At 42.3% G+C, this 25,396-nt stretch overlaps 1 protein-coding gene across 7 annotated transcripts in view; it reads left to right on the top strand.

The window, feature by feature from the left end:
* LOC122561801 (peroxisomal succinyl-coenzyme A thioesterase-like) overlaps positions 1-25,396 on the top strand; it is an 87,165-nt gene that overhangs the window by 12,376 nt on the left and 49,393 nt on the right. For all 7 annotated transcript variants that reach the window (XM_043713968.1, XM_043713972.1, XM_043713967.1 and 4 more), the window contains exons 6-8: positions 14,231-14,406; positions 21,069-21,188; positions 22,113-22,195. In XM_043713968.1, the coding sequence (XP_043569903.1) occupies positions 14,231-14,406; positions 21,069-21,188; positions 22,113-22,195 (379 nt within the window). The remainder of the gene's footprint in view (positions 1-14,230; positions 14,407-21,068; positions 21,189-22,112; positions 22,196-25,396) is intronic.

The raw sequence follows: 25,396 nt of genomic DNA, 5'->3' as shown, positions 1-25,396 counted from the left end.
TCACCTTAGGCAGATATTTTAGGAATTTATCGGTTGCAGATCTGCCGGTTGCTAAACAGTCCTATCCATGACTGGCAGATTCGCCCACGGTGGGTGCAAGGAAAGGTGTAGTCACTGTTCAGGACAATTAGCTTTAGCTTTCTCCTTTTCTCTTTAATGTCGGTTCTTTGCTCAGTGAAGTGTCTCCCGGCGTCATGACCTATGACCTGCGCTTTGCATTGGCATAGATCAATGTAGCACACAGTTACAACTTGAAATATTTGCATGTTTCAGTTTACCAGTGGATAGATCCCCAGACAGCATGATATTGAACTGCGCAACACTATTAGCCTTGTAGGAAGATTGCCTCTAGGACTTAAAAGTATTTTTTTTATGGTCATGTTGGCAGAAATGGATTTTGAGGATGCTGCAGAGGCAGTTTTGATGGAAGTGGTCCACTTTGAAAAACTTGATTGAATTTTTTAAAGAAATAAAAAAGAGGATTGATGAGGGTAGAGCTGTAGAACATAACCGAGTGGTACAGGCCTTCGGCCCTCGATGTTGTGCCAACCTGTGGAACCAATCTGAAGCCTGTTTATCCTAGGTGCAGGAAAATCGACTTGCAACAAAAGCCCTTCATTCCTGATGAAGGGCTTTTGCCCGAAATGTCGATTTTTCCTGCTCCTCGGATGCTGCCTGATCTGCTGTGCTTTTCCAGCACTCTAATCTAAACCCTGGTTTCCAGCATCTGCTTTCCTCACTTTTACCTATTTATCCTACACTAATCCATTTTCATCCATATGTTTATCCAATGACCATTTAAATGCCCTTGAAGTTGGCGAATCTACAACTGCTGCAGGCAGGGCGTTCCATGCCCCTACTACTGAGTAAAGAAACTACCTCTGACATCTGTCCTATATCTATCACCCCTCAATTTAAAGCTGTGTCCCCTCATGCTAGCCATCACCAGCCGAGGAAAAAGGCTCTCACTGTCCGATTTATCCAACCTTCTGATTATCTTATATGTCTCAATTAAATCACCACTCAACCTTCTTCTCTCTAACAAAAACAGCCTCAAGTCCCTCAGCCTTTCCTCATAAGAACTTCCTTCCATACCAGGCAACATTCTCTTAAATCCCCTTTGAACCCTTTCCAAAGCTTTTATGTCCTTCCTGTAATGCAGTGACCAGCACTGTACACAATCCTTCAAGTGCAGCCGCACCAGAGTTTTGTACAGCTGCAGCATTACCTCGTGGTTCCGAAACTCAATCCCTCTACTAATAAAAGCTAACATATTGTATGCTGCCTTAACAACCCAATCAACATGGGTGGCAACTTTCAGGGATCTATGGACATGGACACTGAGATCTCTCTGCTCATCCACACTACTAAGAATTGTACCATTTGCCCAGTGCTCTTTATTCCTATTGCTCCTTTCAAAGTGAATTACCTCTCACTTTTAAAACTCCATTTGCCACTTCTCAGCCCAGCTCTGCAGCTTATCTATGTCCCTGTGTAACCTACAACATCCTTCACTATCCATAACACCACTGACCTTGGTTTCCTCTGCAAACTTACTAACTCATCCTTCTACACTCTCTTATAAAAATGAGAAGCAGCAGTGGCCCCAAAACAGATCCTTGTGGTACACCACTAGTAACTGAGCTCCAGGATGTACATTTCCCGTCAACCACCATCCTCTGACTTCTTTCAGCTAGTCAATTTCTGATCCAAACCACTAAATCACCCTCAATCCCATGCCTCTGTATTCTCCCAATTCCTTCGACTCCGCCGCATCTGCTCCCAGGAGGACCAGTTCCAAAAACGCACAACCCAGATGGCCTCCTTCTTCAAGGACCGCAATTTCCCCCCCGACGTGGTCGACGATGCCCTCCACCGCATCTCTTCCACTTCCCGCTCTCTGTGTTGTGCGTTTTTGGAACTGGTCCTCCTTGGAGCAGATGCGGCACCTTCCCCTGCAACCGCCGGAGGTGCAAGACTTGCGCCCACACCCTCTCTCACCTCCCTCCAAGGCCCCAAAGGAAACTTCCATATCCGCCACAGATTCACCTGCACCTCCACACATATCATCTATTGCATCCTCTGTACCCGATGTGGCCTCCTCTATATTGGGGAGACAGGCCGGCTACTTGCGGAGCGTTTCAGAGAACACCTCTGGGACACCCGGACCAACCAACCCAACCACCCTGTAGCTCAACATTTCAATTCCCCCTCCGACTCCACCAAGGATATGCAGGTCTTTGGACTCTTCCATCGTCAGACCACAGCGAAACGATGGTTGGAGGAAGAACGCCTCATCTTCCGGCTAGGGACCCTCCAACCACAAGGGATGAACTCGGATTTCACCAGTTTCCTCATTTCCCCTCCCCCCAGCCTGTCTCAGTCAAATCCATCAAATTCAGCACCGCCTTCCTAACCTGAGATCTTCTTCCCGACCTCTCCGCCCCCACCCCAGTCTGACCTATCACCCTCACCTTGACCTCTTTCCACCTATCACATTTCCGACGCCCCTCTCCCAAGTCCCTCCTCCCTACCTTTTATCTTAGCCTGCTGGACAAAATTTCCCCATTCCTGAAGAAGGGCTTATGCCCGAAACGTCGATTCTCCTGTTCCCTGGATGCTGCCTGACCTGCTGCGCTTTTCCAGCAACACATTTCCAGCTCTGTATTTTGTGCAATGGCCTACCATGGGGAACCTTATTAAATGCTTACTAAAATCCATATGCACCACATCAACCACTTTACCCTCATCCAGCTGTTTGGTCACCTTCTCAGAGAACCCAATAAGGTTCGTGAGGCATGACCTATCCCTTACAAAACCACGTTGACTATCCCTAATCAACTTATTCCTCTCTAGATGATTACAAATCCTATCTCTTATAACCTTTTCCAACACTTTACCCACAACTGAAGTAAGGCTCACTGGTCTATAATTACCAGGGTTGTTTCTACTCCCCTTTTTGAACAAGGGGACAACATTTGCTATCCTCCAGTGTTCTGGCACTATTCCTGTAGACAATGATGACATAAAGATCAAAGCCAAAGACACTGCGCTCTCCTCTCTGGCTTCCCAGAGAATCCTGGGACAAATCCAATCCGGCCCAGGGGACTTGGCTATTTTCACACTTTCCAGATTTACTAATATCACCTCCTTGTGAACCTCAATCCGGTCTGGTCTAGTATCTGTATCTCAGTATTCTCCTTGACAACATTTGTCTTTTACCGGCGTGAATGCTGACAAAAAATATTTATTTAGCGCTTCCCCATCTCCTTTGATTCCCCGCACAACCTCCCTCTACTATTCTTGATTGGCCCTACTATTTCTCCAGTCATTCTTTTATTCCTGATATACCTATAGAAAGCTTTAGGGTTTTCCTTGATTCCTTCCACAACTTCTCATGTCCCCTCCTGGCTCTTCTTAGCTCTCTCTGTATAGTTCTTTCCTGGCTAACTGGCAACTCTCAAGTGCCCTAACTGAACCTTCACGTCTCACCCTAACATTAACCTCCTTCTTCCTCTTGGTAAAAGATTCAACTTCTTTAGTAAACCACAGCTCCCTCAATTGTCTATTTCCTCCCTGCCTGACAGGTACATACTTATCAAGGACATACAGTAGCTGTTCCTTGAATAAACTCCACATTTCAATTATGCCCATCCCCTGCAGTTTCCTTCCCCATCCTATGCACCCTAAATCTTGCCTAATCGCGTCATAGTTGCCTTTCCCCCAGCAATAAGTCTTGCCCTGCGTTGTATACTTATCTCTTTCCTTTGCTAATGTAAACATAACTGAATTGTGGTCATTGTCACCAAAGTGGTCACCTACCTCCAAATCTAACACCTGGCTCGGTTCATTACCCAGAACCAAATCCAATGTGGCCTCACCCCTTGTTGGCTTATCTACATACTGTGTCAGGAAACCATTCTGCAGGCATTGGACAAAAACTGACTCATCAAAAGTACTCGAACTATAGTATTTCCAGTCAATATTTGGAAAGTTAAAGGCCCTATAACGGCTTTCCTGTTAATCTTGCTCCTATCCAGAATAGATGTGATCCGTATGGACTTCAGTAAGACGTTTGACAAGGTTTCTCATGGGAGATTGTTTTGCAAGGTTAAATCTCACGGAATGCAGGGAGAACTAGCAATTTAGATACAGAATTGGCTCGAAGGTAGATGATGGAGGGTTGCTTTACAGACTGGAGGCCTGTGACCAGTGATGTGGCACAAGGATTGCAGCTAGGTCAAATACTTCTTGTCATTTGTATAAATGATTTGGATTTGGACACAGGGGGTATAATTAGTAAGTTTGCAATGACACTAAAATTGGAGGTATAGTGGACAGCGAAGAAGATTACCTCTGAATACAATATCTTGATCAGATGGGCCAATGGGCTGAGGAGTGGCAAATGAAGTTTAATTTTGATAAATGCAAGGAACAGACTCTTCGGTCGAACTCATCCATGCAGACAGGCATCCTAACCTAATCTGGAATTTGGAAAAGGAAATCAGAGCAGGCCTTAATGGTATGGTCATGGGGAGTATTGCTGAACAAAGAGACCTCGGAATGCAGGTTCATAGTCCCTTAAAAGTACAGTTCTAGGTAGTTAGGGTCATGAAGAAGGCGTCTGATATGCTTTCTTCAATTGGTCAGAGCACTGAGTAGAGGAATTGGGAGATCATGTTGCAGTTGTACAGGCCATTGGTTAGGCCATTTTTGCAATATTGCATGCAATTCTGGTCTCCCTCCTATTGGAAGGATGCTGTGAAACCTGAAAGAGTTCAGAAAAGATTTGCAAGGATGTTACCAGGGTTGGAGGATTTGAGCTATAGGGAGAGGTTGAGTAGGCTGGGGCTGTTTTCTCTGGAGTGTTGGAGACTGAGGGATGACCTTCTCGAGGTTTATAAAATCATGAGGGGCATGGATAGGATAAATAGACAAAGTCTTTTCCCTGGGGTCAGGAAGTCCAGAACTGAAGGGCATAGGTTTAGGGTGAGAGGGAAAAGATTTAAAAGGAACTAAGGGGCACCTTGTTCATGCAGAGGGTGGTGCATGTATGAAATGAGCTGCCAGAGGAAATGGTGGAGGCTGGTACAATTACAGCATTCAAAAGGCATCTGGGTGGGTATATGAATAGGAAGGGTTTTAAGGGTTATGGGCCAAGTGCTGGCAAATGGGATTAGATTAGGTTAGGATGCCTGTCTGCATGGATGAGTTCGACCGAAGAGTCTGTTTCCGTGCTGTACATCTCTGACTCAGTATTGATTATCCTTTTCTGTGATCGTATTGAGACAATAAGGCAGATCCCAGTGGTATTAAAATACTTGAAATATTTACATAAACCAAAGAAAAAGATCAAACAACTGAGGTTAAAAGTAAAAAGACCAGTACCTTGATGTTAAAAAGAATAAATGCAAAGTAAGTCAGAATGCAATAATTGGATGTACCAAGTTTGAGTTTTTAAATGTTGGTTGGAATATCAAAGGAAGAAAGCATTTGAGAAGGTATGATAAAGACTTCCAAATGTTATGGACCAGACTGAACCCCCTCAAAATAGATTAAGGAGATAGCATAGACCCTAACTTTTAATGAAAGGCAAGTGTGCGGCGTTGTGATGCAGATGTGATTTGATTGGGCAATCTACTAGGCTTTGAGCAAAACACACTTTATTCATGTACCACAGTTAAAATAGTAACAAAAAAGAGAATTGGCATATCTTTAACTATTGAAATACTTAACAAAAGAATATGTTATTTAACTACTGATCATCAACTGTTCTGAGATAGCAAAATGTCATAAACGCACCCTTAACAAGTTTTTGTTGCAAACGTTTCGTCCCCTGTCTAGGTGACCTCCTCAGTGCTCGGGAACCTCTTGTGAAGCGCTTCTGTGGTGTTTCCTCCGGCATTTATAGTGGCCTGTCCCTGCCGCTTCCGGTTGTCAGTTTCAGCTGTCTGCTGTAGTGGCTGGTATATTGGGTCCAGGTCGATGTGTTCGTTGATGGAGTTTGTGGATGAGTGCCATGATTCTAGGAATTCCCTGGCTGTTCTTTGTTTGGCTTGCCCTATAATGGTAGTGTTGTCCCAGTCAAATTCATGTTGCTTGTCGTCTGCGTGTGTGGCTACTAGGGATAGCTGGTCGTGTCGTTTCGTGGCTAGTTGATGTTCGTGGATGCGGATCGTTAGCGGTCTTCCTGTTTGTCCTATATAGTGTTTTGTGCAGTCCTTGCATGCAATTTTGTACACTACATTAGTTTTACTCATGCTGGGTATCGGGTCCTTCGTTCTGGTGAGTTGTTGTCTGAGTGTGGCTGTTGGTTTGTGTGCTGTTATGAGTCCTAGTGGTTGCAGTAGTCTGGCTGTCATTTCAGAGATGTTCTTGATGTATGGTAGTGTGGCTAGTCCTTTGGGTTACGGCATGTCCTCAGTCCGTTGTCTTTCCCTTAGGCATATGTTGATGAAATTGCGAGGATATCCGTTTTTTGCGAATACCTTGTATAGGTGTTCCTCTTCCTCTTTTTGCAGTTCTGGTGTGCTGCAGTGTGTTGTGGCCCTTTTGAATAGTGTCTTGATGCATCTTCGTTTGTGTGTATTGGGGTGGTTGCTTTCATAGTTCAGGACTTGGTCTGTGTGTGTGGCTTTCCTGTGTACCTTAGTGGTGAATTCTCCGTTTGGTGTTCTCTGTACCCTCACTTCTAGGAATGGGAGTTGGTTGTCCTTTTCTTCCTCTCTCGTGAATCGGATTCCTGTGAGCGTGGAGTTGATGATCCGGTGTGTTTTCTCTATTTCCGTGTTTTTTTAATGATTACAAAGGTGTCATCAACGTATCTGACCCAGAGTTTGGGTTGAATTTGTGGTAAGACTGTTTGTTTGTTCTAACCTTTGCATTACTGCTTCTGCTATGAGTCCCGAGATCGGTGAGCCCATGGGTGTTCCGTTGATTTGTTCGTATATCTGGTTGTTGAATGTGAAGTGTGTTGTGAGGCACAAGTCCAGTAGTTTAAGTATGCCGTCTTTGTTGATGGGTTCAACGTCGTGTTGTCTGTTTATGTCTGTTCAGCAGGTTGGCTATTGTTTCTCTGGCTAGGGCTTTGTCAATAGAGGTGAACAGTGCCGTTACGTCAAATGAGACCATGGTTTCTTCCTTGTCTGTGTGTATATTTCTGATGTCCAAGAATTCCTGTGTTGATTGTATAAGAGTGTCTGGATCCGCTGATCAGGTGTTTCAGTTTCTGCTGTAGTTCTTTAGCCAGTTTGTGTGATGGTGTCCCTGGTAGTGATACTATGGGCCTGAGTGGGATGTCTGGTTTGTGCACTTTAGGTAGTCCATAGAATCTGGGGGTATTGGTGCTTTCAGGTTTCATTCTTTGTAGGTCAGACCTGGTTATATGTCCGTTTGTTTTTGTAGGTTCCTCAGTGTGTTGTTTATCCTAGTTGCATCAAGGGCCACAACACACTGCAGCACACCAGAACTGCAAAAAGAGGAAGAGGAACACCTATACAAGGTATTCGCCAAAAACGGATATCCTCGCAATTTCATCAACAGATGCCTAAGGGAAAGACAACGGAACGAGGACATGCCGCAACCCAAAGGACTAGCCACACTACCATACATTAAGAACATCTCTGAAATGACAGCCAGACTACTGCGACCACTAGGACTCATAACAGCACACAAACCAACAGCCACACTCAGACAACAACTCACCAGAACGAAGGACCCGATACCCAGCATGAGCAAAACTAATGTAGTGTACAAAATCCCATGCAAGGACTGCACAAAACACTATATAGGACAAACAGGAAGACCGCTAACGATCCGCATCCACGAACATCAACTAGCCACGAAACGACACGACCAGCTATCCCTAGTAGCCACACACGCAGACGACAAGCAACATGAATTTGACTGGGACAACACTACCATTATCGGGCAAGCCAAACAAAGAACAGCCAGGGAATTCCTAGAAGCATGGCACTCATCCACAAACTCCATCAACGAACACATCGACCTGGACCCAATATACCGGCCACTACAGCAGACAGCTGAAACTGACAACCGGAAGCGGCAGGGACAGGCCACTATAAATGCTGGAGGAAACACCACAGAAGCGCTTCACAAAAGGCTCCCAAGCACTGAGAAGGTCACCTAGACAGGGGACGAAACGTTTGGAACAAAAACTTCCAGCTCGGCGAACAAAACCACAGCAACGAGCACCCGAGCTACAAATCTTCTCACAAACTTTGAACCCTTAACAAAGGCAAATAAATTCGGGAAAATGGACAGATGCTATCTCCTCCAGTCCAGGAGTGTTTCTAAATAGAAAATAAGAATATTTTTGGAAGATGTGAAGCTTGTAAATATTGATGTTTGTAGGGATTTGAGTGCTTTTACAAGGAATGCAAAAAGTTTGCATGTAGATAAATCAAACAATATGGTGTGTTGGCCTTTATTAAAAAGACTGGGGTATATGAATAAAAATGTCATGCTATAGTTGTACAGGGTATAGGTGAGATCACTCCTGGGAATACTTACGCAGGTTTGGTGTTCGCATTTAATAAAAAGATATTTTGCTTTGGAAGCGGTATAATGAAGGTTCATTAAATTGGTCTCTGGGATGACACATTGAATAAATTGAGTCTACTTTCTTTGGACTTTAGAAGAATGAGAGATGATCTCTGAAACACAAATTTTAAAGTGGATCCATGGAGATACTGAGAGATTGTTCTCATTGATTGGAGAATCTAAAACACAACCAAGTCTCGTGAAAAAGTGGTTTATGACTCATGAGGATTTTTTGTTTACTGAAATGTTTGTGAATCTTTAGTATCTTCTACCCTGGAGAGCTATAGATGCTTCATTGTTGAATACATAGTTAATGTTGGATGGAAGGTTTCCTATTCTGAGGAATCAAGGGAGCAAGTAGGCAAGCAATACTCTGACCTGAGATTAGCCATGATTGTATTAATGGCATAGGAAGATTGACAAACCTTAAGATCTACTCCAGTTTCTATCACTTGTGTTCTTGAGAATATTAAAAAATCACACAACACCAGGTTTATTTGGAAGCACTAGCTTTTGGAGTGCCACTCCTTCATCCGATGGTTATGGAGAATAAGATCATGATCACAGAATTTATAGCCAAAGGAATCCAGTGTCATGGAGATGTGATACATTAACAATTTTAGATTAAATCTTTCATATTTTACAATAGGATATTCTGGTTTCTGTTCTTTGATATGTAAATACCAGAACTTTTTTAAAAATACATTCTCAAGATAGCTTAGCTTTTTGAACAATGTGTGTGAAGTCTGTCTGTGTTATAATGTTGAGTCAGACTGACAAGCCCTTTGCCTAGTTTTACATAATTTTACAAAGATTCATGCAGTTCTTGAGCAAAATAAAATGTAATTCTGCAAAAGCAAATTCGCCACATAAACTTATGCATGCATAAGTTTGAGCAACAGAGTAAATGTGCACATGTGTGTGGGTGTGAATACACATGATCGTATGTGAGTGTAAGCTTGGTTATGTGTATTGAGTGTAATTGGGTATGTGCCTGTAAGATGGTGCACGTGTGGATAAGAGTTTCGGGGGGAGGGGGGGGGTGTATGCATGTGTATTTGAGAGAGAGCCTGTGTATGAGAGAGGATCTGCACGTGTGTGGTGCAGTGGGGTCCCCTGTAGTGTGATGTGAACCCAAGGTCCCGGTTGAGGCCATTCCTATGGAGCCAAATTTTGCTATCACATTCTGCTCAGCCACTCTGCGTTGTTACTTGTCCTGCAGTCCACCTTGGAGGATGGTCACTCAAAGCCAAATGTCCTGGACCACTGAAGTGTTCCCGGTTGGGAGAGAATACTCCTGCCTGGTGATTATTGTGCGGTGACCATTAATTTGTTGTAGCATCTGCTTGGTCTCGCCAATGTACCATGTCTCAGGGGATCCTTGCCTGCAGTGTATGAGATAGACCATGTTGGCCAAGTCACATGAGTACTCATCACATACATGGTGAGAGGTGTCCCCATAAATAATGGTGTTACTCGTATCGATACTCTGAACACGTCTGGTAGTGGCTGCCCTGACAGGGTTGTACAGTATTGTTGTCCTGAAGACTGTTCACAGGAAAATGCCCAATGATCTGTTTGAGGTTTGGTGGTTGTTTAAAGACAAATAGTTGATGCATGAGGAAGGTCTTGGCGTGGTGCTCATTCTCATGGATAATGTGTTGAAGGCTGCGAAGAACATGATTTAGATTAGATTAGATTAGATTACATTACAGCGTGGAAACAATGATGTAGTTGCTTGGCTCCCAGGAAGTACTATACAATGAAGTGTACCTAGTCTGTTGCAGCCAGTGTCTGTCTCCTGAGGAGGTCATTACAGTTTCTCGCTGTGGCATGTTGGAACTGGCGGTTAATGAGTTGAGCATCGTACCCCGTTCTTATGAGGGCATCCTTAAGCACTTTCAAGTGTTTGCCACGTTCTTCCTCATCAAAACAGATTGTGTGTGTGTGTGTGCGGAGGGCTTGTATTTTTCTTTTTTTGTGTTTTAACTATAGTGTATGAATAAATTGTGTGTTCCTTAACGTCATGTAGTTTGACCAATTGAATTGCATCCGGGATGCAATACTTTCTATTTACCTTTTAAAATCAGAAAAAGTTTGAGTCCAGACAATCTTCTGAATATTTGGCTGCTTATTATGTTTTGGATGGAAGCTAGAGAAGTGTAGCCTCGTGAGGTTATCCATGAGTTTGCGCTGTATTGAGGTGCCTATCCTTAATGGAGATGCATGTGTCCAAGAATGAGACAGATACTAAAGTGTAGTCCATGGTAAGTCTGATGGTGGGATGAAACTTGTTGATATCACTGTAATTGTTTCAGGGACTCCTTGCCATGTGTCGTGAGGAAGAAAATGTCATCAATATATCTAAAGTATAGTGTTGGTTGGAGGACCTGTTCAGAAAAGAAGTCTTGGTCAAACTTGTGCATGAAAATGGTGGCATATTGGGTGCAAAGGTGGTCTCCATGGCATTTCCGTATATCTGGATGAAGAACTGGTTGTCAAAGGTGAAAACGTCTTGGTCAAGGATGTAGCGGATGAGTTGTAGCATGGTGCTCGGAGATTCGCAGTTGTTGGTATTGGGTACTGAGGCTGTTGCCCCGATACCGTCATCGTGGGGGATGCTGGTGGAGAGTGCTGACATGTACATTGTGACGAGGAATGTTCCCGGTTCGGCTGGTCCATGGGTGCTGTTTTTCTGTGAGAAATCTGTTGTGTCACGACAGAAGCTGGGGGTCCCCTGTACAATGGGTTTCAAGGTGCCTTCATTGGCAGCCGCTGCAAGGCGTGTCAGAGTATCGACACGGATATCACCATTATACGTGGGGACACCTCTCACTATGTACACCGTGCATATTCGTGTGACTCCGCCAACGTGGCCTATCTCATATATGCTGCAGGCAAGGACGCCCTCAGGCATGGTATATTTGCAAGACTGAGCAGACGCTACAAAAATGGAGTAGTAGACACAGTGCAACAATCACCAGGCAGGAGTGTTCCCTCCCAGTTGGGGAATCCTTCAGCGGTCCAGGACATTTGGCCTTGGACCTTTTGGAAGACCATCCTCCAGAGCGGACTTTGGGACAAGCAACAACCCAGAGTGGCTAAGCAGAAGCTGGTAGCAAAGTTGTGTACCCATGGGAATGGCCTCAACCGGGACCTTGGGTCAATGTGACACTACAGGTGAGCTCACTGCTCGCTCGCTCGCTCTCTGTCTCGCTATCTGTCTCGCTGTCTGTCTCTGTCTCACACACACGCACACATATAAGTTTATGTGGTGAATTTGCTTTTGCAGAATTACACTTTATTTTGCTCAAAAACTGCATGAATCTTTGTAAAATTATGTAAAACTATGCAGAGGGCTTCTCAGTCTGACTCGACGTTGGGACACAGACAGACTTCGTTCGAAAAGCTAAGCTATCTTGAACGTATTTCAAGAAAAGTTCTGGTATTTACATATCAAAGAACAGAAATAAGCATATCCCATTCTAAAATATGAAAGATTTAATCTAAGATTGTTTAATGTATCACATCTCCATGACACTGGACTCCTTTGGCTATAAATTCTGTGATCATGATCTTATTCTCCACAATCACGTGATGGAGTGGCACTCCAGAAGCTAGTGCTTCCAAATAAAGCTGTTGGACTATAACCTGGTGTCATGTGATTTTTAACTTTTGTCCACCGTAGTCCAACACCAGCACCTTTAAGTTCTTGAGAATAGCATTCAGTTGTAAACCCTTCTGTTCATATATTCACAGCATCACTGTATTCATTTCTCTCCACACCCTACTGCCTGACTGTACCCCTGCCTCAGGTCATCTGTTGCAAAAACCCCAGTCTTTATTACCTTTATACTTTGAGTATTTTAAAGCAGTGCTGGCTAGTGTCCCATCTTCAACCCTCCACAAACTACAACACTATTACTTGTGTTCTAACTCATATCAAGTCAGCTATTACGAGGGGGCATAGCTTTAAATTAAGGGGTGGTAGGTATAGCTCAGATGTTAGGGGTAGATTCTTTACTCAGCAAGTCGTGAGTTCATGGAATGCCCTGCCAGTAGCAGTGGTGAACTCTCCCTCTTTATGGGTATTTAAACGGGCATTGGATAGGCATATGGAGGATAGTGGGCTAGTGTAGGTTAGGTGGGCTTGGATCGGCGCAACATCGAGGGCCAAAGGACCTGTACTGCGCTGTATTTTTCTATGTTCTAAGTCCCATTCAACAAGCATCCTTGTTTGCTGATTGCCATTGACTGCAGGACAATTTCTTATCCTTGTTTTCAAATCTCCTCTTTTACTATCCTCCAGCTTTGTAGTCTTCCAAAGTTATCTGAGCTGCTCTAAATATGCGCTCTCTTGTGCATCCCAATTAATTGTTGTACCGTTGGCACTAATGCTTTCAGTTACCTTGATACAAGTCCTGATATTCTCTCCATAAACATCTCCTTCCTTCTACTTGTTTTCTTTGTGCTGTTCCTTTTAAAAACTACTTCTTTAAGCATTTTGTCCTTAGTTCATGTGTCAAATTTGCTTCTTAATACTCCTATGAATTTTTTGGGATGCTTTGCTATATTAAAGGTGCTATATCAATGCACATTACTAAAGAAGCCCCTATATTATTGGGAAAAATATATAGTTGTATCATGAGCCGCAAGAAACAGCACTAATATTGCTTTGAGAGGATGTTGTATAGTCAAGAGTGCAGAATTACTTTGACTTAAATCTGTTATCTTGTTTAATATACAATGGTGAACTTTGCCTTAAATATCTCCAAAGCCTTTGACCAAGAGATTTAATTTATCAAAGTGTTGAAATGGCTATGTTTCAAAGCTGCAGAATTTGGTCATCAAAAGGAATGCTCAAACTATACTGGGAATTGTAGATCATTTTAGCAGAATCTTATTTCTCTAGACTAATGAGATTATTTCATTGTTGTTAACAGTGGAAATTTTAAACAAATTGAAACTGGCTGGGTATCACACAGCATAGCAATGGTTTTTAGAAGGTTAATTACATTTGAGAATATTATAAAGAAGAAAAGAGTACATTTTATTTAAGATATTGTCCAAATTGTATGAAAAGAAATATAATGCACATATTTCTGGGAATGACCAAATTAGCAAAGCCCCCTATTGCTTTTGGGAATGCTGCTCTGAAACATTACCAAGGTAATTAGAATATCTGAAGAGTTACTTGAACAAAGTTACTTGAATTGTTTCTTATTTCTAAAAAAGATAAAGAAATTAAAACAAAAATGCTCATCACTGTGCTCCCAGCATTTATTCATCCACCCAAATTGGATCCCAGATTTTATATGTCTTAGCAATAACTACACTTCAGAAGTGCTTTAGGTTATACTGCAGCTGTGCAATGTGCAATATGAAATGTGTATTCTTTCTATTTGGGACCATCTAAAGCTGCTCTAAATAGTCCTTTTGATATGCATATTATTGATCTGCAGTGCACAATGTCATATAGGATTTGCAGCAAATTGTTATCTGCAGTTTAGATTTATTCTTGGAGTACACATTAACTCTACTTTCTCCCCATAGATGCTGCCAGATCTTCTAAGATTTTCCAGCAATTTCTGTTTTTGTTTCTGATTTCCAGCATTTACAGTTCTTTGGACTTATTGTTTAGAACTAGTCTTACTGCTTTCTTTTTTAGGACCTGGACCATTTCCTGCCATTTTAGACATGTGGGGTGGTGGTGGAGGTCTTGTTGAATACCGTGCAGCTCTTCTTGCATCACGAGGATTTGCAACCTTCGCTTTGGCTTACTTGGGACATAAGAATGTCCCACGGTCATTGCAAACATTTGACCCAAACCTCTCTTACTTCAAGGTAATGAATATTTTCATAAGATACTATTTTGGATTTACAAATATGGTAGTTGATATATTTATTACAGTGGAATATTATAAGGAGCACATCAGTACCAAAGATACAAATATGCCAAAGCAATGTTAAATTTGGTTGATTGTGACATGTATTATGTCACCAATCACTAAATTCATGGGAGTGGTTGCAAGTGGTTATGTTCCCATGTATCTTTTTCTTCCAGGTTGTGGATTCAGAAGGTGCTGTCTCAGGTGCCTTTGTGAAAGTTCATAGAGTTTTTAAAGCAGGAAAAATGGCCTTACAGCCTGTTGTGTCTGTGGTGTTCATCAAACATTCATTTATTCTAATCCCATTTTCCAGCATTAACCCATAGCCTTGTATATGATGGCATTTCAAGTGTTCATCTAAATATTTCTTAAACGTCTTGGGCGTTCCTGCTTCTATCACTTTTTCAGACAGTGAGTTCCAGATATCCACACCTCTGGCTAAAGTATTTTCCTCACATCCCCTTTAAATCTCATGCTTTTTATCTTAAAACTGTATCATTTGGTTACTGACCTCTCTCTAAGGGGAAAGGTTTCTCCCTAACCAAGATGTCTATGTCCCCTCAAAACTTTGTGTACTTCAATCAAATACCCACTCAGCATTCTCTGCTCTAAAGAAAATAAGTCAGTCTGTCTAGTTTCTCTTCACAGTTGAATTGCTCTAGCTCAGGCGACATCCTGGTGAATCTCTTCTGCATCCTCTCTAGTACAATTACATCCTTCCTATGGTGTGACAACTCCAGTAGTGACATAACTAATATGATATACAGCTCCATCATAATCTCCTTGTAGTTGTATTCAGTGCCTTGACTAGTAAAGACAAGTATCCCATATGCCGCCTTATCCCATATGCCGCCTGTTCTATTGCCTTCGTGGATCTGTGAAATGCATACAAAGGTCCCTCTAATTCTCTGTACTTCTGAAGATCCGACAATTCAATGTGTATTTTTCCCAAATTCCCCAAATGTTTCACCTTTGTTAATTCCCCCCAAACCCCCCATCACCCCTCAGTTTTCAGAATTAAATTTTAGTTGTCACCATTTGGACCACCTGACTAGCCCACCTATATCATCCTGTAGTCTAAGGCGTTCCTCCTCACTCTTTACCACTCTACCAGTTTTCATTTCAATTTAACACTTACTGATCATACCTCCATTTTTATTGTCTTGTTCATTAATGTATGCAAATAGCAAGGGACCTCGCATTGAACCCAATGGAAGCCTGTGCCCAGCGGGATGCCAGACACAGAAACACTTTAGCCATCACCGTAAAGGTGGATAAATCCCCAGGACCTGATCAGGTGTACCCGAGAACTCTGTGGGAAGTGAGAGAAGTGATTACTGGGCCTCTTGCTGAGATATTTGCATCATCGATAGTCACAGGTGAGGTGCCAGAAGACTGGAGATTGGCTAACGTGGTGCCACTATTTAAGAAGGGTGGTAAGGACAAGCCAGGGAACTATAGATCAGTGAGCCTGACATCGGTGGTGGGCAAGTTGTTGGAGGGAATCCCGAGGGACAGGATGTACATGCATTTGGAAAGGCAAAGACTGATTAGGGATAGTCAACATGGCTTTGAGAGTGGGAAATTATGTCTCACAAACTTGATTGAGTTTTTTGAAGAAGTAACAAAGAGGATTGATGTGGGTAGAGCGGTAGATGTGATCTATATGGCATTCAGTAAGGCATTTGACAAGGTTCCCCATGGCAGACTGATTAGCAAGGTTAGATCTCACGGAATACAGGGAGAACTAGCCATTTGGATACAGAACTGGCTGAAAGATAGAAGACAGAGGGTGGTGGTGGAGGGTTGTTTTTCAGACTGGAGGCCTGTGACCAGTGGAATGCCACAAGGATCGGTGCTAGGTCCTCTACGTTTTGTCATTTACAAAAATGATTTGGATGTGAGCATAAGAGATACAGTTATAAGTTTGCAGATCACACCAAATTGAAGGTGTAGTGGACAGCGAAGAAGGTTACCTCAGATTACAACAGGATCTTGACCAGATGGGACAATGGGCTGAGAAGTGGCAGATGATGTTTAATTCAGATAAATGTGAGGTGCTGCATTTTGTGAAAGCAAATCTTAGCAGGACTAATACACTTAATGGTAAGGTCCTCGGGAGTGTTGCTGAACAAAGATGGAGGATTTGAGCTATGGGGAGAGGCTGAACAGGCTGGGGCTGTTTTCCCTGGAATGTCGGAGACTGAGGGGTGACCGTATAGAGGTTTACAAAATTATGAGGGGCATGGATAGGGTAAATAGGCAAAGTCTTTTCTCTGGGTTGGGGGAGTCCAGAACTAGAGGGCATAGGTTTAGGGTGAGAGGGGAAAGATATAAAAGAGATCTAATGGGCAACTTTTTCACGCAGAGGGTGGTAGGTGTATGGAATGAGCTTCCAGAGGAAGTGGTGGATGCTGGTACAATTGCAACATTTAAGAGGCATTTGAATGGGTATATGAATGGGAAAGGTTTGGAGGGGTATGGGCCGGGTGCTGGCAGGTGGGACTAGATTGGGTTGGGATATCTGGTCGGCGTGGACAGGTTGGACCGAAGGGTCTATTTCCATGCTGTACATCTCTATGACTCTGTCACTAACCCAATCTTTGATCCAATTTGCCAAATTACCCTGGATCCTGTGGGTTCTTAGCTTTTTAATTAGTCTACCATGCACGGCCTTGTCAGAGTGTACTACACTCATTCATGCACCGAGTCATCACATCTAACAACTTAATGAATTTTTAGATGTGATCTCCATTTGGCAAAGTTGCACAGACTATCTTTGCTTAATTCTCATCTTGCCAAGTAGAGATTAATTCTGTCCCTCAGAATTCTTTCCAATAATTTCCCTACTACAAATGTACATTGATTTATCCCGACGACCATTCTTGAATAATGATACCTTTATTAGCCATCCTCCAGTCCTTTGGCACCCCTTCTGTGGCCAGAGAGAATTTGAAAATTAATGTAGGTGAGGGGGGAGGGGTGTGGTGGTGAGGGGTTGGGGTCGGTGCGTAGCATGGACATCGGGACTCAGAAGGGGAGTCAACACTATACCCTGGAAGATTTGGGATGATTATAGTTGCAAAGTACTCATTTAAAACCTTAGGTATGTCTTCCAACTCCACACAGACATTGCCACTTTGGTTCCTAATGGGCCCTACTCATTTCCTGGTTATTCTTTTGCCCCTAATATATTTATAAAATGCCTTTGGGTTTTCTTTAATGTTACCCTCTCGTGTTTTCTTTTTTGTCCCCCCTCAACTGTCCTAATCTGTTTTTAAAAGCAAACCACTGCACTTTCTGTATTCTTCTAGGGCATTGGATGTTTTGAGCCTCTGTTGTCTACCATGCATCATCTCGGCACCAGGGCATTTTCAACTATTTCATCAATGACAATCGCTCCATCATAACGTTACGTTGGGATTGTTCACTGATGAATGTGTAATGTTCATCACCATTAGCAGTGCAAGACCCAGACATTATCCAGGCTTTGGCTGACTAGGGCAAGGAACATTCGTGTGACATAAATGCCATACTATCTCAGTCTCCAACAAAAGAGAAACTAAACATTGAATATCAAGGAACAATGCTATTACAACTGAATCCTTGATGAAGAGCTCATGCTTGAAACATCAACTCTCCTGCTCCTCGGATGCTATGCTTTCCTCACACCACACTTTTCGACTCTAATCTTCAGAATCTGCAGTCCTCACTTTCTCCTGAATCCCCCACTATCAACATCCTGAATATTATCATTGAAAAGAAACCAAACTGGAATAGCCATACAAGAGTAGGTCTGAGGTTAGATATCGTGTAGGTGTAACTCAACCTGAATGTTGTGGTTCTGTTCGTCGAGCTGGAAATTTTTGTTGCAAACGTTTCGTCCCCTGTCTAGATGACCTCCTCAGTGCTTGGGAGCCTCCTGTGAAGCGCTTCTGTGGTGTTTCCTCCGGCATTTATAGTGGCCTGTCCCTGCCGCTTCTGGTTGTCAGTTTCAGCTGTCCGCTGTAGTGGCCAGTATATTGGGTCCAGGTCGATGTGTTTGTTGATGGAGTTTGTGGATGAGTGCCATGCTTCTAGGAATTCCCTGGCTGTTCTTTGTTTCACTTGCCCTATAATGGTAGTGTTGTCCCAGTTGAATTCTTATTAGCCACATACGCAGACGACAAGCAACATGAATTTGACTGGGACAACACTACCATTATAGGGCAAGCCAAACAAAAAACAGCCAGGGAATTCCTAGAATCATGGCACTCATCCACAAACTCCATCAACGAACACATCGACCTTGACCCAATATACCGGCCACTACAGCGGACAGCTGAAACTGACAACCGGAAGCGGCAGGGACAGGCCACTATAAATGCCGGAGGAAACACCACAGAAGCGCTTCACAGGAGGCTCCCAAGCACTGAGGAGGTCACCTAGACAGGGGACGAAACGTTTGCAACAAAAATTTCCAGCTCGGCGAACAGAACCACAACATCGAGCACCTGAGCTACAAATCTTCACCCAAACTTTGATCACTACCTGAATGCCCAAAGCTTGTCCACCATCGACAAGGCACAGTTCAGGACTATGATGACATACCCCCAATTTTCCTGGACAGGTGCAGGACAAACAACACTTATGAAACTTGAAACCATCCAGGGCAAAGCAACCAGCTTGATGGCATTATATCAATAAACATTGACTTCCTCCATCACAGATGTTCGAAAGCAGCAGCACAATGGACTGCAGAAATTCACCAAGGCTCTTTAGACAATACCTTCCAAATCATGATAACTACCATCTAGGACAAAGGTACCAGATACATGGGAGCGCCACCATTGAAAAATTCCCTCTCTCAGCCATTTACCATCCAGATTTGGAAATATATTGACATTCCTTCAGTGTTGCTGGGTCAACATCCTGGAACTCCCTCCCTAATGACATTGTTTTTTTACCTATATCAAATGAATTGTGGTGGTTCAAGAAGGCAGCTGATCACCTTCTCAAGGAGATCTAGGGTTGGGCAGTAAATACTGTCTTAGAATGTCACGCACACAAGAAATGAATCGCTTTCAGGGGTTGCTGGTATGGATCAGACTTTGCTCATATTCTTCATGCCTGTTAGTTTCAGTTGCTTTGGAATGTATTTCATTAAAGTCCAAAAAATGTTTTTCTCTTCAGTCTTGATGGTAACAGACTGCAACTACCTTTGTCACTTCTTTGCCTGGGTGTTGATAGTGAGATTAACAATTTAACTAACTGAATCATTGTAATTGAAGAATAAAAGGGCATGGGTAGTATGATGATCTCTAGTTCTTAAAACTTTCCCCACCCATTCACTGTTCCAACCCTGCTACTCCTTCGCTCCTTCCAACGTTCCTGCTTTGTTTCCTGACCATGCAGTTTCTGGCCCTCTGTCTCCTTCCTCCTCCTCCTCCTCCATCTCTCTCCCTTCATAGGAAGGGTTCAGGAAGAGGGTTGGCAAGCACGATGGTGAGGGTTTGGAAAAGATCAATGACTGGTGGTAGGGTCAGACTAGGACATGGTAAATAGGAGATTTGGGACAGTGGTGGCAAACAGGAGAGGTGGGCAGGTGGGGAAGCAGCAAAGTATCGATTTGCTTTTAAGATTGAGCATACACAGTAACTGCTAAATTGAAAATGGAGGTTTTTAAAACTGTTAGAATGAAAGCACCATTAAAATGCACTTTAAATGTGTATATGTATCTGTACTGAAGGTGGTACAAGGTATATTGACTGTCCCATTTTAACTACGTGCAGCTATAATGAGTTGTGTGTGTTTGGGGGCATGTTAGTATTATCAGGGAGCAGCACGTAATTCTTGATGACTAGAATTTGGAATTGCTTAGTTTGTAATGTTAACAGTTCGAGATGATTTATTATGCTACATCTCATTTATTTTCACTGTTCTCAAGTTTGCGACTTTGTACCTTGAATTTCCTCTGTGGTAATGCCTAAAGTTGGGAAAGCAAGGAAAAGTCTACTTTCAGGTCCTTTCTGTTATAGGTCTGTGGCTGTACACCACAGCTGCCAACACATTAACTGTCTGTTAGAATGGAACACAAATAACAGTGGTCTTGTATTCTATTTCCTGTTGTTTGTAATGTATCAGATTTGGGAGTGTGTAGATGGATGATAATTATTTGATCAATTTGCTCTCCAAATATCTAAGTAATTGTCAAATTCAAAATGTTGGACTATTTGTAAAAAGAAAATGTCAGGAAGGCACTACAATATTTCCCTTTCTTTGAATGCTCTAGGTAAGCATTCAAGTGGTGCTGTGAAAGACCCAAGTGCCTCACCATGTAGATGACCCTGAAAGCACTCTTGTATTGCAGTGGTAATGACCCTGCCTGTAAGCCAGGCTTGATGTCAAGACCCAACTGCTCCAGAGGTATGTTGTAATATCTCTAAAGATTCAGTAGAAAATATCTGTAAATTATCCTGACCCAGGAAATGGGACCAAGTGAGGCTTAGGCTCAGGCTAACAGATGTTTGGGAATGCTGAAAAGGCAGTTTAAGTGTTTGTGTTTACTATTGTCAGATTCATATCAATGCTTCTGTTAAATCACAAAGGTTATATAGCATTGTACTTACTGATTCACAGGAGGCCTTCAACATTCTTAATAACCATGCAAAGGTTTCAAAAGGCAATGTTGCCATTTTGGGACTCTCACTTGGATTCACACTTGCACTCCTAATGGCAACGGAGATCCCAAATATTCATGTAAGTTGACCAGCTCTGCAACATATTTAATTGAAGAATATGACATTTCTTATATAAATAAGGCTTGATAGAAGAATATGATACTATATCTGCCTCATTTATCTTGGTGAGGTGGTGGCATAGCGGTATCATCACTCGACTAGTAATCCAGAACAGCAGGTTGATGTTCTGGAAGCATGGATTCAAGATACGTCATGGCAGAACGTGAAATTTGAAATCAATCAGAAAAATATCTGGAATAAAAGGCTCGTCTAATGGCAACCCTGTAACTTCTACCAATTTTTGCAAAAACACATTCGGTTCACTAATGTTCTTTTGGGAAAGAAGTCTGTCATCTTAATGTGACTCCAATGTAGTTGACTCTCAGCTACCCTCTGAACGATTAGAGATGAATTTTTTAAAAAATACTACTTTGAGATCTTAACTGGATTTGGATCTACCCATTGTGTGTTGTCTGTAATAGTTCAGTACCTACAGAGTAACTGAAAGATATATTTTTTGAATCATCTGATTACTAAAGGAAGCTTGTGAAAGAAAAATTACAGTAGCAAGTCAAAATGACAATTGATTACCCATAAATGCTCCATCACAGTATTTATTTACGTGTAGGTTCAAACTAACTTGAGAACCATGGAATACTGTTTTGTAGTGGAGGTGTATTCAGCAAGTCTTGCATTTGTGCAGGAAAAAGCTAAACTTTTGGTGGACGATCTCAGAGTAAATTTCTGAGCTGGTGTGTTTTTTTTTTGTCATATGCAATTAGTGTTTTGGTCTTTGTAATGATTATTTGCAAAACATTGGTATTCTGTTACCTAGCTTCATATCCATCAATTTAATTTTACCACTACCACCAAGTTTTTTTTCACTCAACTACTGCAGTAGATCCATTGAGCTTTTAAGAACGATCTGTCTTTTTTTCCTTAGCCAAAGTGCTTAGTCTGCATTAGTGGAAGCCATTATAAAGGTCTTCTGGAAGGACAACCGGTCATATTTCCTGATTTTCACAAGTAAGTTGTTGTAATTTTGTGGTATTGCATGCTATGTATATCTGCTGTTTTTCATGTGGGAACAAGTAAGTTTTCTTTTCATGGGTTGCTGTACATTTAATGTAAGGGTGGTGCAATTGCTGATTACAATTAAGTGCATGAAAGTGAATGGTTTTGTTAAAAAGACTGTAAATATTTCCTCCACTATTGTGGAATTGATAATAAATCAAAAAATTGGGTTAGCTCATGAACTTGACAGAAAATATATTCTATTGACTTTCTTTTGTTATGGAAGATTCTTTAACGAGGCTTTTGACTAAAGGTTCTGAAAACCTTTCTGACTCATTTGAAAAGTCGTAAGATACCTGTTCTGTTTGATAGTCATGTGTCCTAAGCTAACTGCTGGTTTTGTTGGCCAAAAATCTCATGCCTTGACTTTTGGCTGTTAAGAGTTTCTATTTTGTTTGGAAATTAATTGGAGCTCACTTGGGGTTATACCCTACAGAGAGCGTGCAAGAAGCTATTCAACGAATCTTTTCCTACCTACTTGAAAAATCTCTGAAATTGTAGCTAGCAGTTGAATACAATTTGTTGATGGTCCAGTGCAAGAGCTAAAGCACTATTTCAGCTGTTCTCCTGACAAGCGTCTGAAAGAGTTGTTCGCGATGCTTATTGAACAAAATACATTTTGAAATCCTTGGACAGCTGCCTTTGTTAAGAGGTGTGTGTGTGTGTGTTTATTTAAAAGTGTAGATATTTATACTTGTATATTTCAAATTGTGTTAATTAGCCTTACATCTCTATAGAATAAGTCGTGTTTTGTAATAAATTGATTATTTTGTTTTTTGAAAAAACCTAGCCAATGGATCTTTTTATTCTAAACCTATTATAGCTAAGTATTGTCATTGTCAGTCGCTTGCTAACCGGTATGATTATTCATCTAGGAAATTCTGTGTCACTGGTCATGGGTTCTGTGGGACATTGTGTGGCTGATGAGCCCAATCTGAGAACCACATTTCTGATTACAAATTTGGCAGGTGTTTCCAGGAGGTGGAGTTTGTCCTTGTCCATGAGACCATTGGCATTCTTTTCTCCGGTTCTTTTTTTGTACTTCTTTCTGCTGATGGGTGTTCCTGAAGAATCATGCCCCTCCATACTGAAGTTTCCTCCAAGTTGATTTCTTCTAAATGAGGGTTCCCTCCCATGCATTGGCATCTGTGTTGCAGTTCTTGAGAGAAGCGTTCAGGGAATCTTTGAAATGCTTTCTTTGTCTTCATCTTATTCAAGGGCCTGCCTTGAGCTAGATGAAGAAGTTTTCATTTGATTTATTATTGTCACATGTACCGAGGTACAGTAAAAAGCTTTGTTTAGTGAGAGCAAGGCATACAATGTTGCAGCTGCCAAGACACTGTTGAAAGAGCGAGATCAACATTAAATTTAAAATTTTTAGGACCTTTCAGGAGTTGAATAACAATGGGGAAGAAGCTGTTCTTGAATCTGTTTGTATTTAAGCTTTTGAATGTTCTGCCTGACAGAAGAGGTTGGAAGAGATTATAATCTGGGTGGGGGAGAGCTTTGATCATATTGGCTGCCTTCCCAAGACAGCGCGAAGTATAGATGGAGTCAACGGATGGAAGGTTGGCTTGTGTGCTGGACTTTGCTTTGGCAATTGGAACTTAGGCATCCTAAGCATGTGGCTAGCCCAGCTGCGTTGGTTTTGGATTATCATTGCATTGATGCTGGTGGTAATAGCTGCTTGAATGATGCTGGTAATACACCTTTCCTCCCAACTGATGCATTGAATCCACCTCAAATAGCATTAATAGTACTTCTCAGGGGTATTAAGGTGACATTTGTATGTACAAGTTGCAGAGCCATATAGAAGCATTAGAATGATTGCTGCATTATACACAAGGATGTTGGTATCAGCATGGATGTTATGGCCATTGATGACACTCATCCTTAGGCATTTGTGGACAGTGCTCGTGGATTGGATACAACGTTGAATCTCTGCATTGATGACACCTTAGATGAGAGGTAGTTTCCCAGGTAAGGGAAATATTCAAATTCTGGGAGGGTTTCTCCGTTGATCTTAATGGAGGGATGGACTGGAACTTAACCTTGGACGAGTTTGTAAAGGATTTGAGTCTTCAGGTTTAGGCTGAGTCTAATTCTTCAGTATACTTCCATGAAGGCATTGAGCAAGGCTTGAAGATTCTCTTCCAAGAGAGCAGAGATCCCATTGCGATCCATGTACTGAACTTACACAAGGCAGATGTTGTTCTCTTCTTGGATTTCAATTTGGGGTTGCGGTTGAAAGGTTTTCCATGCATCATGTCCACATTAAGAAAGATTGTTCTTGAAGATATGAAGATGGAGAAAAAGATGGGGGTAGTCACACAACCCTGCTTGATTCCTGACTTGCCCTCACACTTCTGACTGGCTTTGGTAATGAGGGCACCCTTTTGGTGAAGACTACTCTACTGACAGAATCACGTCATGGACGAGATGGAGGATGTTCATGAATTTCACTGGACAGCTGGCCTTTGACAGGGTCTTCCATAGCACTTCCCAATGACTGAGTCAAAAGCTTTGGTTAGATCGTTGAAAGCCACATGGTTGGTGTGGCTCCAAGCCTTTCTCTTGGAATTGCTGAGCAATGAAAATCCAAGTCCATAGTTGCATTATTTGGTCAAAAGCAGCATTGGCTTTCAGGAAGATCTCCTTCCTAGGAGAAGGTGCCTAGTGAGAATTCAGGCAATGATCTTCCCGGCAAAAGAGAGTAGGGAGATTCATTAGTAGTTCTGACAGTCCGCTTTGTTTGCTTTCTTGAAGATAGTTGAGATTGCAAACATCACTGAGATCAGCTGGGTTCCTCTTTGTCTTAGATTTTCAGGAACAGTTGGGGAATAGCTCTTTTTCTCCAAGTTTGAAAATCTCTGCTGGAATCCTGTCTACTCCTCCATTTTCCATGTGTTTAATAGCTGCTTCAACGTCAGCCATACTGGATGAGAATGCAAGATCACCTTTGGGAACTTGGGAATTTCCTCAAACACAACCTCGATGACAATTGTATTGTTGCTGAGGTGTTCTTTGAAGTGTTTTCTCCATTGGAGGCTGATGATTCTCTGTCTCTCAAAAGGGTTCCAACCTTACTCTGCTCTGGTTTGAGGCCAAGGGTGCTGGGTCAATATGTTGCCTTGGTGGCACAGCAGAATCCCT

The sequence above is a fragment of the Chiloscyllium plagiosum genome, chromosome 23 (assembly GCF_004010195.1).
Source record: "Chiloscyllium plagiosum isolate BGI_BamShark_2017 chromosome 23, ASM401019v2, whole genome shotgun sequence".
Lineage (NCBI taxonomy): Eukaryota > Metazoa > Chordata > Chondrichthyes > Orectolobiformes > Hemiscylliidae > Chiloscyllium > Chiloscyllium plagiosum.
This window is presented reverse-complemented; position numbering and strand designations above follow the sequence as displayed.